The sequence below is a fragment of the Barbus barbus genome (assembly GCF_936440315.1).
Source record: "Barbus barbus genome assembly, chromosome: 14".
In the NCBI taxonomy this organism is placed as follows: domain Eukaryota; kingdom Metazoa; phylum Chordata; class Actinopteri; order Cypriniformes; family Cyprinidae; genus Barbus; species Barbus barbus.
This window is the reverse complement of record NC_136742.1, coordinates 18,275,129-18,291,132: the sequence shown is the minus strand read 5'-3', so window position 1 is coordinate 18,291,132 and position 16,004 is coordinate 18,275,129. Positions and strand designations below refer to the sequence as shown.

General features: G+C 37.3%; 1 protein-coding gene across 1 annotated transcript in view; it reads right to left on the bottom strand.

Annotated features, from left to right (window-relative positions):
- LOC306880360 (kinesin-like protein KIF26A) overlaps positions 1–16,004 on the bottom strand; it is a gene marked incomplete at its 5' end in the record, with an annotated part of 59,733 nt that overhangs the window by 25,256 nt on the left and 18,473 nt on the right. The window contains one exon of the mRNA XM_079433856.1: positions 1,613–1,802. Coding sequence (XP_079289982.1) covers positions 1,613–1,802 — 190 coding nt within the window. The remainder of the gene's footprint in view (positions 1–1,612; positions 1,803–16,004) is intronic.

Here is a 16,004-nt window from a genome sequence, read left to right as displayed (position 1 = left end):
TTAGCAGTATATGTACAGATGTTCCAGAGAAGACAGTGAAAGGCATGACCTCAGCTCATTATGGTTAGTAGGTTAATATTAAGCAGATGCTCTTTATACAAAGTGACTCAAAGTACACTAATTGCAGAAACAGTCCCCCTGGAGTGACCTGGGATTAAGTGCTTTGCCTAATGGATACCAACATGCTTTAGCACGACAGTGATCATCCAGTCACTGAGAATTATGGCATTTTTATAGGCAAAACACATTATGTTCAGAGTACTGCCTTTAAGAACACATTAGGACAATCTAGGAATGTACAATACTGTAAATCGGCACCATGAATATTATTGGCCATTATTAGACTGTTTTATATATTCAGATAACCTTTGCACTATGGTAATTAAGTTCATCTTTAAAATCACTAATTTAAAAGAAATTTCAGCAAATCTCATTTTTCATTCTGTACATTATAAATGTGGGTACAATAAAGTTTGCGATGCATAAAATTCACTTGCAGCATTTAGAATATTTGATTTTAGTTTTTTAATATTTGATCTTTTATGAATTCAAACAAACCTGTATAGAATTTTAATATCTGTCAGTTCATTTGAAAACAATTATCAGCTAACCAGTGTTGGATAAGATTTTAATATCATGCATTCCTAAGGGAGATGTTTTATTAGTTTAGTTAAATTTAATCTACTTTACTGTAATTTTCACAAAAAGATTACTTTTTAATACTGAACTCCAGCATTGATACTAAACAAATAGCATGGAGAAACAGGGCTGTCTGTTTGCTTATTTTATCCCTGTTATCTTAAAACTGACTTATCTTACATTGCTACAAGTTCAGACAATAGTTATTTCTTTGCCTTACAATCCCAAATAGCAAACAACAACATCTGATCTGTCCATTGTTTCTTATATACTTAGAGGAAATCCTCTGACACAATGTTCCAGATCACCAAAAGTAATGCTCATACAGCAAATCTGGTGTTCAAATAATCCACGGACAAGACACAAATATGGATGGCTCTTGAGTCGTTGGGATATCATTAGCATTTGTGCACTCAGACTGTCCAGCACTAATAAACAGCTCTATTCTGAGAGAGAAATATGTCTTTCATTCAAAAGCCCCCTGATGTCATTCTCTGACCCTTCTGTTTTCATACATTGCTTTTCCCACTCCCACGGCCTGTCAGTCACTTACAACAAGGAATGCTGTCTGGCATTCCGAAGGAGCTTCTTGGAATTCCAACAGCCTGGGAATCAGGACAACTGGGCCAACCCATGCTGTCACACACAGTCTGCTTTGATGGTAACCCGAGAACTAGCCAAATCGATAAACCCACGGGGCATTCTTAAGCAGAGGGCAACCAGGGGTTTATGCATGATGTCATTTTATTAATGAAGAAGAACAAAATCTCTACAATTTTTAAATGCTGTATAAGCGGTCAACATGGTTTCAAGATTACCTATTTATTATTCATTGTCAGATAACAATAATTTTGGCACAACCTTGATCATCTAGGCTTTGATCATATTTTACAAACCATTTCCATCCAAAAATCAAAAAAAAAAAATGGTATAGGAGACAAAATAACTTTTAGCAATGATGACTTTACTGTACCTTGCCCATCCCAGGGCTGTCCTTAACCTTTGACCCTGCCCTGAGGAGGCATGGGGGTACAGGCGGGGGCGAGAGCTGCAGGGCAGCGCTGAAGCCATCAGTGTAGAAGAACGGCTCTTCTGGGTCAGGTGGGGAGGGTGGAAGCGGCTGAGGCTTCTTCCGTTTGGAGAGGTTCAGCTTCTGGGCAGCCCTGTGAAAGAGCAACAAACAAAAAGTTAAATCAAGGAGTCATGTCCAGGAGGTTCTTCCTGCATTGGACCTGCATTGCAATACTTCTCCATATCTGTCCTCCAAAGATTTGAGATGAACACAGTTTGAATGGATGAGTAACAGTTTCCATGTCCATGACAATCCAGCAGCAAAGAACATGATTATAGACACAAGAAAACTACATGAGGTGACTCAAAGAATTAAAGGCTGCATTTATTTGATCAAAAATACAGTAAAAACAGAAATGTTGTGAAATATTATTACAGTTTAATGTAACTGTTATGTATTATAATATATTTCAAAATGTAATTTATTCCTGTGATGGCAAAGCCATTTCTCCAGTCTTCAGTGTCACATGAGCCTTCCCAAATTCAAACAGTTGAAAACAGTTTTGCTGCTTGTTATTTTAAACATTGATGCAATTTTTCAGGATTTTTTTGATGAGAAAAACACAATTTATTTTAAACCGAAATCTTTTGTAATTATATAAAAGTCTTTTACTGTCACTTTTGATTCAGTTAAAGCAAACAAAAACAAATCTTTCTGACCCCAAACTTGTGAACAGTAGTAATATTATTAAATATAAAATAAAATAAATGTCAAATTATGTCAAATTAAATGAGAAAGTGGGGTACATAAGGCCTCATAGACAGAGAGAAAATTGATAGAAAGAAAAGTAAAAAAAAAAAAAAAGTATTTATTTTAGCCACAAAACAAGTACAGGCATAATATTGCTGGCAATGGGTAGTTAAATCTGAAAAACCTTCTTTTTATTGTGTAATCAAAAACTACCGAAAATGGTTCATCAAGACACAATGTCTTCATTATTCTAGAAATGCCAAATGTTTCATTTTAAGGTTTTGGTTAGGCTGAGGTAATTATAATTAGCTACACAGTCAAAAGTATGTGGAGACTCCAATTAAGTCAAATCTTCACCCAACGGCAGTGCCTGACCTCACTTATGCTCCTGTGAAAACCTGCATTCATGTTCCAACATCTAGTCGAGAGCATTCCCAGAGGAGCAGAACCTTAAGGAAGGACAAGATTCCTATTAATGAAAATGTGCATATTGCTGTGGTGTTTGGTTGTCCACATGCTTTTGGCCATGTATGTCTTTTAATAGAAAAAAGATGCAGGCTGCCTAAAGCTGTGTGTGTTTTCCAGCAGACGTTTGTGTCCTTATGCCTGTTAGAATGAGGTTGAAGGGCTCGAGGAGAAAAGCTTGAGCTCATTAAATGCCTCACTCTTCCTCACATCCTTTCTCTCTCTCCCTACAACTCCTTCAGCACAGCCTCTTCAGGGGTGAAAAATCACAGAGAACACTGAGTAATTACAGTCTCCATGAAGGACACAAGAGGAGGCCCCCACAGGAAATGTGCATGCGCCATGAATTAAAAGGTGCGATGGGATGTGTGTGCAAACACACACAGATTATTGAAAGAAATAAGCACTTAGCATTATCTCTACGAGCATGTTTAAATGGGGGACAAAGCACAATTAAGTTAGCATTTTTGGATAAAGTGCAAAAACTTTACTGACATTAAATATATCTAAGTTAATATATTTTTTGCATTATTTACTAAAATATTATATATAGACACACATTTAAATAAAAATGTATAAATAAATCAATGTTAACAGCAGGACATTTTGTATACTCAGCAAAGCACATTTTTATTCTCATTTGGCACTTGTCAAGTGTTTAATTTTTTGGGTGTGAATGAGGGAGAGAGACTGAGAGTGAAGATGAGGAGCTTGTAATAGGGGGCATAAGAGGTTGCAAAAATTACTTGAGTGAGAGGAGGAGGGTTTTATTCATGTTAAACCCACCTATTGAGACAAAGCCTCTTCTTTGCCTCCTCCTCCACACACCTCACCTATTCACACACACACATACAGCGCCTCCTCTAACATAAAGAGGAGACCCACGCCCACACGTAGGGCAGAGAGCCGCATTGACCGCGTCTGGCTGCACGACAAATGCTTTACAAGCTCTTTATGAAGCACGACACAGTAACACACACACAAAAGATTGAGATATCAGACTGGAGCGAACAGAGGTGAGTGACCAGAGTGGGTGTAGCAGCTCCGATACGCTAGGCTGGGCTTTATCCAGATGCACCCACCTGTTAAATCTCCCTTCCCTGCCCTGCAGTGAACAGTCTCCCTCTGGATTTGCTGTTACTGCTACTAGCTTTACTGCAAGTGAGGTTTTAGGGTTGCAACTGAGAGCAAACCAATGCAACGATGGTTACTAAAGCACTTTTACAACCTTAATTAGCTTTTGAACAATGGAGCAGAATGTTTCACCTTTCATCCAATGAGTTCACCCAATAATGAAAAATTCTATGAATTTTTTCACCCCCATGTCATTCCAAACCTGTATGAATTTCTTTCTTTTAAACAAAAACTTATTTTCTTTTTTTTTTTTTTTTTTTAAATATCTCAAGTGTTGTTTTGGCAAAACAGTGAAAATCAACTGATGGACAAAAAAACTTAAACATTCTTAAAAATATCTTTTGTGCTTTACAGAAGAAAGAAAGTCAGAGGTTTAAAAATAGTTGAGAATGAGTAAATATTGACTGCATTAACATTTTATCTAAATAAATCTTATGACTCAAACCCAACATACTTAGTTTGCTAGAACCAGTTGCAAACCCTACCGAAAAAACGCTTATAACGGTCAATGAACAACTCAAACGAGTCCACTATACTTACAGTTCTCTCCAATCCATTATCTCAGTTCAGAGGTCATATCATCACAGCGGTGAGAAAAGCAGCTTTTTAACTTGTTCATTCCAGACCACGGTAAGAGCACTCCACGGCTCCCGGCACATGTGAGAGCGAGGCGGGGCGGGTGCGAAAGGCAGGCTAGAGACAGGGGGCTAGAGGTGTCTGCTGGAAGACGGGGCGATGTGATTACCGTCACTGTCATCAGGGGTCCATTTCATGCAAATTCCCAGATGATGAAGTGGATACAGGTGCGACAAGATGAGTGGGGCGATAAGCAGATGTCAGAAACGCTCATGACGACCCTCAAAAGTTTTCTGCAAAAGGAACAGGTACGTGGCACTCCTGCAGAGAAACATTTTCCGCCATACTCTAGTTCCACGGAGCGAGTCGCCAGCGATCGACTTCCCAAAGTTTAGCACTTCCGTTCAACTGTCGGAAAAGTTTGTAACCCAAAACTGTGATCAACTTTTCCACTTCCCTCCAAGGTAGCGTAGCCCTCACCTCTGCATTGAGGCTGGGCGGGGGCACGTCATCCCTCTTTGCTGCACTCCTTTCCTCCACTCTTTTGCGCTCCTCTCGGCTACTCTCCCAATGACAGAACACCCAAGGAAGGCAGTCGAAAAGGCAAATCCCCTGGGATGAGGGGAAAAAAGAGTCGATTCCTGCTTCTGCTGTTGCTGGGAAACCCTGGCAGAAGTCCAACGGTCCTCTCCGTCTAGTCTCTGCGTCTCTCTCAATCTGGTGAGTCGCTCTCACCTTCTCCCTCTCGCTTTGCTGCACTCGCTCTCTCCCTCTCCTCTCCTCTCCTCAGCCCAGCCCCCTTTCCATTCCCCTCCCAGACAGTGTCAGTACACAGCTGCTGTGCAAAGCACCACTGATAGGCAACATGCTCCACACACACTTGTCTGCACACACACATTCTCTCTTTCAATCACATGAACACACTTCGCTGACGTGCAAAGCATGCACTTTCACACACACTGGCATGAATACTTCATGAGTGCAGAGGAGCCCCCTTTCCTCATTCTGCTGGACTTCAAAGAGACTGAGTTAGTGTGTGTGAAACAGAAGCAAGAAAACAGTGTAATAAGTGTCTTCCTGTTCTAACACACGTGTCAATCCGTTTCCTATTATTAACATAACAAAAAGAGACCAAAGAGCCTAGATGAATCTTATAACAGATGATACTGTAACAATGGAGTGATCATTTGAAAGGATAGGTCACCCAAAAATGTCATTTCAAATCTGTAATCTTTGGCAATACAATGAAAATCTGTTTTGGCCATGCAATGAAAGTCAATGGGGTCCAAAAAGATTTGTGTTCCATACAGGTCATACAGGTTTGGAATGACATGAAGGTGAGCAAATTGTCGTTTTGGGGTGAACTGTTCCTTTTAGGAAGGTGATTAGCAGAATACAAATAAGGGCTGGTTAGATGGATGGATGGCAGCACTGATGGATAAATCAATGAAGCAAGATAAAACAAACAAAGACTGCATGCGGGCTGAAGGAACAGGTGAGCTGCACGATGTTAATGAGGATATTAGCCCACAAGCAAAGTTACAGACCTCCACTGCTTTCACTAATAGTCAGAAAACAATGCTGTTAACTATTAACCATGCAGACCCTGCCTTTAGGTGCTTGGGGAAAAGGAGTGTGCCAATTAACATGTAATATTTATGTGTATGTGTGTGTGTTTGGGATGATGAATTGGTGAATGAGGTGGAATGAACGAAGAGGGATGTTCTGTTCCAGCAAAACGTATGACATATAGCCTTGCAGGACTTAGTCTAATAGCTTTGTTCAATAGTAGATTCACCTGCTCTGAGTCGCCATTCCCTCAACAATATGTCATTTGGCCATTGATCAAGCTGACAATGCAATAAGTTCAGAGAGTTCTGTGGTTTGTGGGTTGGTGAGTGTTTGTTTTGGTGTTTCTCTAAACTCTAATTTCTCCAAAACGTATTGAACTTTCCAGTTTTATTAGTTTTGTCAGCGGCAGCCCATTTTACTTCTATAATTGATTTATTTGTATGTGAAAGATATTGGATATTCAGGAGAAAAAAATGGTTTGATTGAGAAAAGTGGATGTTACATACCAAAATCAAGAATGAAATCTAATTTGCTAAAAAAGTGTTTTAATAGTTACTGTGATAGAGGAGTTATTACATTTTAAACATGTACTAAGCACCAAAGAATTGTCCATATAAGACCAGATACACTACTGTTTAAAATTTTGGGGTTGGTAAGATTTTTTAATTTCTTTGAAAGCATTTATTCAAAAATATAATAAAACCAGTAATAATGTGAAACACTTTTGATCAATTTAATGTGTCCTTGCTGAATAAAAGTATTAATTTCTTAAAAGCAAAAAACCTTACTTACCCTAAAATATTGAACAGTGTACATGCATTAAGATTGTAAAAAAAAAAAAAAAAAGTCTGATTTCATGCTGACAACTGGCTTCTTGCCCAATGTATGTCAAGCAAGAGTCAACTTTACCACCTGGTCATTAGCTAAGACAGCCTTTAGGTTACTTAAGGACAATTTGTTACCAATCTCTCTAATCCACTTGCAGCCTATGTCTTGAAGCTCATTGTGACTAGATGTCCAACATGTCCTTATTTTCCCCCACTTCATTCCTCCCCTTATTCTCTGGATCAGTCAACTATTCAGGAAAATCTGGCAAACCATAGCAGCAGATAAATCTAAAATTCTGACCATTAAAAAAAATGAGATGTCCTCACTTGTGTCAGCTGCAAATATAGAAATCAAGAAGTCTTTGACCCAAAATATTGTTGACCCTCAATATGGCACTTTTTCAAAAACAGAATTTAATTTGGACTGTAGCAGCTTAAAATCGTAGGAAGGGATAAAAAAGCTATTTCTCTAAAAGAAAATCTTCTTACAGAGTTTCTTTCATTTCAAACTACATTACTCATATAACCTTCAAAACTTCAAGTCATTTTAAGTCAAGGCTTTGTCGAGCCAACATCAAAATTTCCCTTGACAAACTTTCTTAACTGTGGTTTCAGTTATAGCCTAGCAGAGAAGTTCTATTATATGTATGACAATCTTAAAAATATTCTTCATAGCATCTTTCTAGTGTATGAGGAATCTTTTAAACAGCAAACAAATTAAACTGAAGGGCACTGCATTATAATACACTTCAAAACAGCCCAGTCTGGGGAAATCAAGCATTTTCCAATGAATTACATTTCAAATATCTATAACAAAATCCCACACTGAATCAATATGAAGCCAGTGAACACTGAAAGGTCAGGACAGCTGGCTCTACAAACTGAAAAGCTGCTCTTAAATTGAAGGTTTCTGCTGAAGAACTTCAGCAAAGGTGACTCAATAAACAGAGAACAATTTAAATATACCTTAGACTTTTAATCTGTTTGATTATTTCTTGAACAATTATTCTATTCAAAGTGGTCTGTGACATTCTGGCTGATAATTATTTTTTATGTTATGGCCAATAACAAATAAATGACCATTATTAAAATTGTCCCCCCATTAAATTATTTTATTTTAATGGGGGGACAAATTTTTTTTACTTGCTGTTAAATGTTGTTTTAAATGTTACAGGTGAATTTAGTCACAATAATGTACATAATGAAAAAATGGATATTCATTTTGAGATTGCAAAAAAAATAAAAAAAATAAAGTGTTATTAAATTATTAATATTTTTATATAGTATAATATTTATATATATAATTTATAATATTTTAACTTAGTTCATTGTTAACAAATGAACCATTATTAAAGTTTACCAAATATGTATTATCTGCCAGTACAGATAAACTAGGAAAAAAAAATCCATTAACAGATAATTAATACAGTATGGATGCTGTGCATTCCTAATCATGTTTCAAAACTGTATTACTTATTTGGGAGATGCATGAACAGCACGCACATGGTATCTCTCAAGGCTAATCCGCTATGCTGTTTCTTTCCTATAAATCTCAGCAAATATATTCAACCTCTTAAATTATGAAAACACAGTCATCCTCCTCAGTCATGACATGTTGGGTCTCTTTTATTCCAACTATATTCCCTTGGTTAGAATCAGCATGAAGCCACTGATTCATATATGAGCCACCACTGAAAGGCTTCAACGCCTATGGCTAGACAAAGATCGGCTTAAAGGGCACCGTGGCTCAATAATTGCTGTGAAATCTAAATGGTTTACCCAAAACACCACGACATCACTCAACACCTTCTACTGCTTCCCGACACCTGTGTTACCTGCTGAGCTGCCATGTTCTCACTCATTCAGCTCTTTGTCTTAATGTTGTATGGCAGCTGCTTTGAGCTCCTGTCATTATTGACTTGGGATTCGTGAATTATGCGCCGCGACCTTGCCCTGAGGGGCACGGGAGCTTTTGTCATGTAGTGCCAGGGGGCTTTGCCGCCACAAATGATGAGGCAGCTCTTTAACAGCATGCTAGCACATCTGAGTTTGCTAGCGACTATTAGCACACACTCAGCCTGGCAGAACACATTCAGTTTCTGTTGCTGAATAGAACAAAGAGAAAGTAGAAGCCACTAGGAACCCGATTCCAATCAAATAATCCCATTCAATATTTTTGGCCAACAACAGGTTGAGCAGTTGTTGGAGGCATCAGGAGCTACTGGGGCTCAGCTGCTTCAAGGACACGGCAGCTCTACTGATCGAAATCCCGAATCTCCCCCGTTTCCCCCTTAGATATAATATGGAGAAGGGGGGAGTTCAGACAGTGGGGTGGAGGCACAACCCCCTTCATTTTCAAAGGAATAGTGCCCGACTGGAAAACATCAAATAGTCCAGCTCAGAGACTCAAGGATCGGCATGTCAATATCTGCCTGCCATGTGTCCTTTATTGTTTTTCCTCCCCTCTTTTTCTACCCTTTTGAATGACAATGAAGCTTCATCTACTATATGCATGAAAAAAAAAAACTCTCGAAAAGAGGTTAAATGCAAAAGTAGGTGGTTAAAAATGAAAAGTGAAAAAATGTGAAATGAAAAAATCTCCAGTGATCTTATTAGTATTCGTCTATGATGGCACAGAGTGTGAAATGAGAGAGGCAGGATTAAGGGGATATCTAAAAAGCAAAGAGGGCATAAAAAGTGGAAGGACAGCAAAAGAATTACAAAGAGCAAGATAAAAAGTATTTCAAATAATAAAAATAATTTAAATAAGGCCAGACTTGTGTTCATTCTAAAGGCAGAGTCCATGCAAAATTGACCATATACTCTCCTTAATGTCAATCTAAACCTGACTTCATTAAAGACATTTCGAAAAAAGTATTTTTAAGTCCTTTAATGAAAGTAAAGTTTTTTGGACCCTACTGGCTATCATTGTATAGACAAAAACAGTCAAATAATTCTTCAAATACCGTTTTTATTTTTTAGATTCTACTGAAGAAAGAAGGTCATACTGGTTTGAAACAACTTGGGGTGTACAGTTTGACAGACCTTTTTTCTTTTCTTTTCTTTTTTTTGCTGTAACAATTTATGATATAGTCTTCAAGTTAAACTCACATGTACAGTTTTCGGCAACTAAAACAGAAGTACTTCTTATTTTAATTATTAACATACCATTAACATAAGTTAATATTAATTAAAATCACTTTCCTTCATACACACAGACTGTGAAACAGTTTTCTGTCCACATAAATTAAATCACCATGTGATTTCAAAATGTAAAGTAAAAACAGCCTTTATAAGCAGTCTTAATCTCATTTGAGCTACATGAATGAAGCTCAGTGTTTGTGAAAGTACAAGAAGGTCATTGTTAGCAAAAATTCATAACATTATCTTCATAATTCTTGAAAAATTTCCCCTGCAGTCTACTGTTGCACTTTAAGAGCTGACCTGGAAAAAAACAAACAAACAGCGTTGCTGCATTTGTTACCAGTATATTCTTTCTTTCCTTTTTCTCTCACTCTCGCAAACTTTTTGTTGAGATGTTTCCACTGTTGGTTCACCTGAAGTCTCTCTCTCTCTGTCAGCTGTTTCCTGAGTGTCAGAGTTCCACACACACTCACAGACTGATGTTTAGTGACCACTTAGACAGCATCACCTACATGCCAATACAATACAAATACACTCACACACATCTGTGCAAGTACAGCGCTGACACGCAGCGTTGGTGCTCAAAGCACCTGAGAATATTCTCTCTGTAAATAGCATTTTAAACAGACTTCGTGTCATGAGCTACTTACTGCATGGAAATGAGGAATGAGGAAGGAGTGCGAGAGCAGGACAAAACAAGGCTGGCAGGGAGTGATTGTGGAGAGAATTGAACGAATGAGAAACAAAAATAGAGTGATGCAGAAAAAGAGAGAAAATGTGAGCTAGTTCTCATCAGACTTTTACAATTATTTATTCAACTCCATCTTTCTGCGAACAAACTGGGTCATGGGCTGAAACTTTGGCCCAGAATTGTCAACACAGACTGCCAGACAGGAGACATGGCTATATGACAAAACAACAAAACACACTCGACCTGAGAAACAAAAGCCGACACACGACCCGCACACTGATGCACTATACAATACAATACATCCTCATCAGAAACATGATGAGAAATGAGAATGAAGTGCCTAGATGAATTCATAAAAGTAACTGCATAATAACTATTGATCCCAAATTTAAAAGAAAACACTCCTGGAAAAGTGTTTTTGTTGTAATAGTGGTGGACAATACTGAAAAATGATGCTAAATGCAAATAATAAAATGCAACTAACCATATAATCAAGCAAAGTAGTTAATAAATGGGCTTATAAATCTTTAAAAGAAAGGAGAAAACTCTTCTCATAACGTTTGCTATATCCAAGGCCACTCAGTTGCATTTTTATATTATTATTTTTATAAATTTTTACATATTTGGGTGTAAATTCATCTGTCACCTGGAAGAAACGTAGCCAAATTAACCAAAGCAATGAAAGTTAAATAAAAGATAAAAAAAAAACCTTGTATTGTTGACTCATAGTTTACTGTAATATCAATAAATATTCATATTTATCATAAATAAATACAATGTTTACTACTGCACACAATCCATATAAAACAGAAATCCTCTTACATGATAAATGTTGCTCTTGTGATACACAACTAGGGTTCAAAACCCAACCTAATATACAATTATTGTTACTCTTTTTGCCTGTTAAATTAAGCAGAATGGCAGCTGACTAAAATATGTAATTTGATATATTTCATTTTGTTAGGATCTTAGTTGATAAAAAAAAGATTCTGACCCACTTTATATTAAGTGTCTTCACTATGTACCTACATTTAAGGTAATCATGTAATGCATTTAGTGATTTACATTTACATTTAGTCATTTAGCAGACGCTTTTATCCAAAGCGACTTACAAAAAGGACAATAGAAGCGATCAAAACCAACAAAAGAGCAACAACATGCAAGTGCTATGACAAGTCTCAGTTAGCGTAGCACACTAATACAATGCACTTATTGTGTACATACATGTTTTTCCATTGCAAGTACCTACTTCTAATTATATCTGTAATTAATTTCTCTAGTTACATCTGTAACTACACTGTAAACCGTACCCCTGCACCTTAGCCCACCCTTATACCTAACCAGACCATCAATCCTGGCCCTAACCTTAACCATATCCCACCTCAATAGCAGCAAAAGTAATCTGCAATACAACAGGTACACAGTAAGTACACTATACCAAAAAATTCATTATTTTAACCCAAGTACATAACAGTTAAAGACACCTAATATAAAGACTCTTTTGAAACTGAAAAACGGTGCAATTTCATTGGACTAACCAAATGTACCTGTGTAAAACATAATCTTTGCAGCAGCATTTTAGACAAAAACATTACCTATAATAACTGTGATTAAAAGTATCAAATCACTACCAAAAAAAAGGCAGTTTGGCAGTTCACTGAAACTTCACTTAGCTAAAAAAAGAGGATGTTTCACAGTTACAGAACATCATATTTTATATATAAAATCATATATTGTATATATATTCTTTCAAGCATATGTATCTGTACTGCAGTAGCACTGAAATCCTGTTTTATCGACAACATATAAGTTATTTGGAAAAATTAATAATAGCAACCATTTTCAATTTCACTGTAAGTAAAGCCTAATGCAAATTGATAACAAAACAGAGAGAATACAAAATGAGGAGACTAGCAGTAAACAATGTCAGTTTATATTACGGAAGCTTTGTATTTATACTGCTATGCTGCAGTAAATCTTGTTGCATTGAATTTTGTATCGAAGCTTCAATGCACCATCACAACAAATCCACATATAAGCTTTTGCCTTTAGGAAGTTCTGCAGGTTATAACTTTTCCTAACCGAGATAAGCCGTACACATTTCTACAAAGTGCATATACTATCACACAAAGAGAGAGAGAGGTTATAGTAAACCTAAAAGCTTTTGTTAAAAGCAGGTAACAGAAGTTGTTAAAAGCAGAAATGCGTGTTCAGCCACATCAGTTACATGATGCATTCCCGACCCGTGCATTCATTACGAGCACTTTCATTCAGTGCAAGCAGGTGTCGGCTCTGTTGTTCCCTGACAATTATGCATTTCAGCACAGCAGTCAGCATGACAATAATGTGGTGCATGACTCCAGCAGATAATACACATTCAGCGTGCCGATGAAAGCCCATGGAAAAGCACATGTGAGAAGCCCTCGTCCACAGGGCAACATCAAAGCCGGGGAGAGACGGTCCCCATCTACGGGAATAGAGAAGCCACTCTGCTTTTATCTGTAAATCTTTAAAGGCGAGATTACAGCTGGCCTTCAGTCGTAAAAACCCACTTGTTCCTGGTACTTTCTTTTTGCACACCTCTGCACAATTCAGCATCATGCATGATGTGCAGTATATCACAGACAATACATGACACATATATGTTTGCTATAAAACATAACACTGATCTCCTTTATCTACTCGTGATCCTAAAGGTCACAAGGCTGCTGATTGCAGGAGATAAGTGTAAATATCCCTCCATCACCAGAGCTGAGTTCTCACCTCTTTACTTAAGGTTTTGCTGTGCTATATCAGAAAATAAAGAACAACTTTATACCTGAAACCTCCCAGGCAAATCTGTGTGTGTCTGTATCTGCTCTTACACTCCCTCTGGCGTGTTTACTAGACTGCTATTTTTGAACAGATGAGAGGAAGGGAATCTATCACAACAACCATCCTTGATCTGTATCTGTAAGGGAAACAACTGGGGTTAAAGGTCACAGAAACCACAGTATGCCTCCAGAGTCTCATGCTGAACTGAGAACCTTCATTCACACAGACACAAGGCTTGGATGGCCCAATAGGAGCACAAGAGGAATATGGGAAGCTCTAACTGGGTCATTCTAAAAAAATGTTGGCTTTCCAAATAAATAGTTAACTTATGACTTAATAACTTCTTCAAAACGGTGGGAGAATTTGAGCCTTTTGTTACTATGAACTGTGATTGTAAGTACTCTTTGTATTTTTAAAGAACAGGTCTGATAATAACTGTGACATGGAAACAATTCACAAACATTTTTTAAATAATGTGTAATACTAATTTTGTTTATTACTAATGTATATTACTAACTGCTTACTTTGTTTTCTAATAAATAAATGGGACATTGTTTTCAGGCCAGGTTAAGCATACAGTAAAGCTAAAACAAAATGATTAAGATAGAAAAACAGATAAAATGATAGAACGTTGAAGATAGATAGATAGATAGATAGATAGATAGATAGATAGATAGATAGATAGATAGATAGATAGATAGATAGATAGATGGATAGATGGATAGATGGATAGATGGATAGATGGATAGATGGATAGAGTGAAAGGGGACAATGGTTTTTCAGGCACTGGGCAATCTTAGTTGTACAAACATGTAAAACAATAAAAAAGTCAAAACTTAAATTTATGACCGAAAACTGAAGGTAAATGTTTGCCACCATATTTTGGGAATGACCCATTTAAGGAGTCTAGTCACGCAAACTTAGTTGATCTGATATATATACTGTATATTATTATTATTTTATTTCTTTTACTTTTAACTTAATCTCCTTAACATCCTAACATCTTATCGCATTCACAGTTTTATTGTGTTTACAGTTCATTTACATATCATCTATGGTCCCATTCTGTTGTAAGTACAAACAATTGGAAGGCTAATACTTCGGAATGGAAATATATAAATATTCTGATTAATTTTTTATAAAACATGCATTCAATCAAGAAAAAAAAAAACAATAGGGGGTAACCTAAATTATATGTTTCTGATCACCTCGCCACCTCCTCTCTCATAATTATTTCCCCTTTTCTGCCTCTCTTTCTTTCACAGCTGTGCAACCATGGCAACTTGCTTTTCAAGACCCTGTGCAAGGTGTGAGGTCCAGGTGGAAGTCAAGGCCAGGGAGAGGACATGAGCCCAACACCTGACATTTGAGCTGCTCTGACTCGTATAATTGAGGAAATCATGAAAACATTTTGCCATGAATATGGATATTTTGCCACAGGCAGTCTAAGCAATATTAAAAATGTCTATTTGTCAGTCGTGCCTCATTTACATAATAACACATTCTTTCATTCGCAGGATTTTGGACTGACTGGGTTTACACAGAAATCACTGCCAAAAGCTTCCCTTATGACCCACCATATTTATCAACCACTGTGTGCACTGGGCATCAAAAAGACAGATGTGCTTTAGCTGACAGTGCATACTAATTCACTAGATTCGGGTCAACTCAAATGGAAAAAGATTAGCGGTAATACCTAATGATGCACACAGAAGCACAGGTCATACAGTGATCAGTGTCTGAAATCAATGGCATGACTAACCCACTGCCTCTTTATTACTTTTTTTAAGGGAACGTAATGACCAAGGCAAACCCCCTGGGGTGATGTCTGTCAGTCATTTACAGAAGGTGGTACTGAAGGTGGTGAGCTAGAGATGAGGAGCGCTGCTGTCAATAGGCTAATTGTATGCAGTGTCACACAGCAATTAGTGTCTCACACTTCTGAGCATCTCATTGTATTCCCAGACATTCGGTCACAGACACAAACTCCTGCCTGTGTTTATTAGGTGAGCCACTGTTGTTGATTGTTGCTTTGTCTTTTTTGTTGACCAAAATAATGATGGCAAATAGAGAGACAGAATTCTGTATATCTGTATCTTTTTTCACCCTCCCCGTGCACCTGAGAACCTGCCTCAGTTTTTTATCAGTACATTAGTGAGAACCAAAAGTATGAGACCATATTAAAAATATGGGATTCAAAATTAAATTTAAACCTGCTAATGAAGTTTTAGGATTTTGACAATTAAAAAAACATAATGAAAAAGAATAGGCGATATTCTGGTAGATACGATTAACTGGTAGAAATTTGTCAACCGGACTATCGTCTCTATCACGGTTACATGATGTTGCTGTGTGATCACGAAAACTTATCGTTTGCACG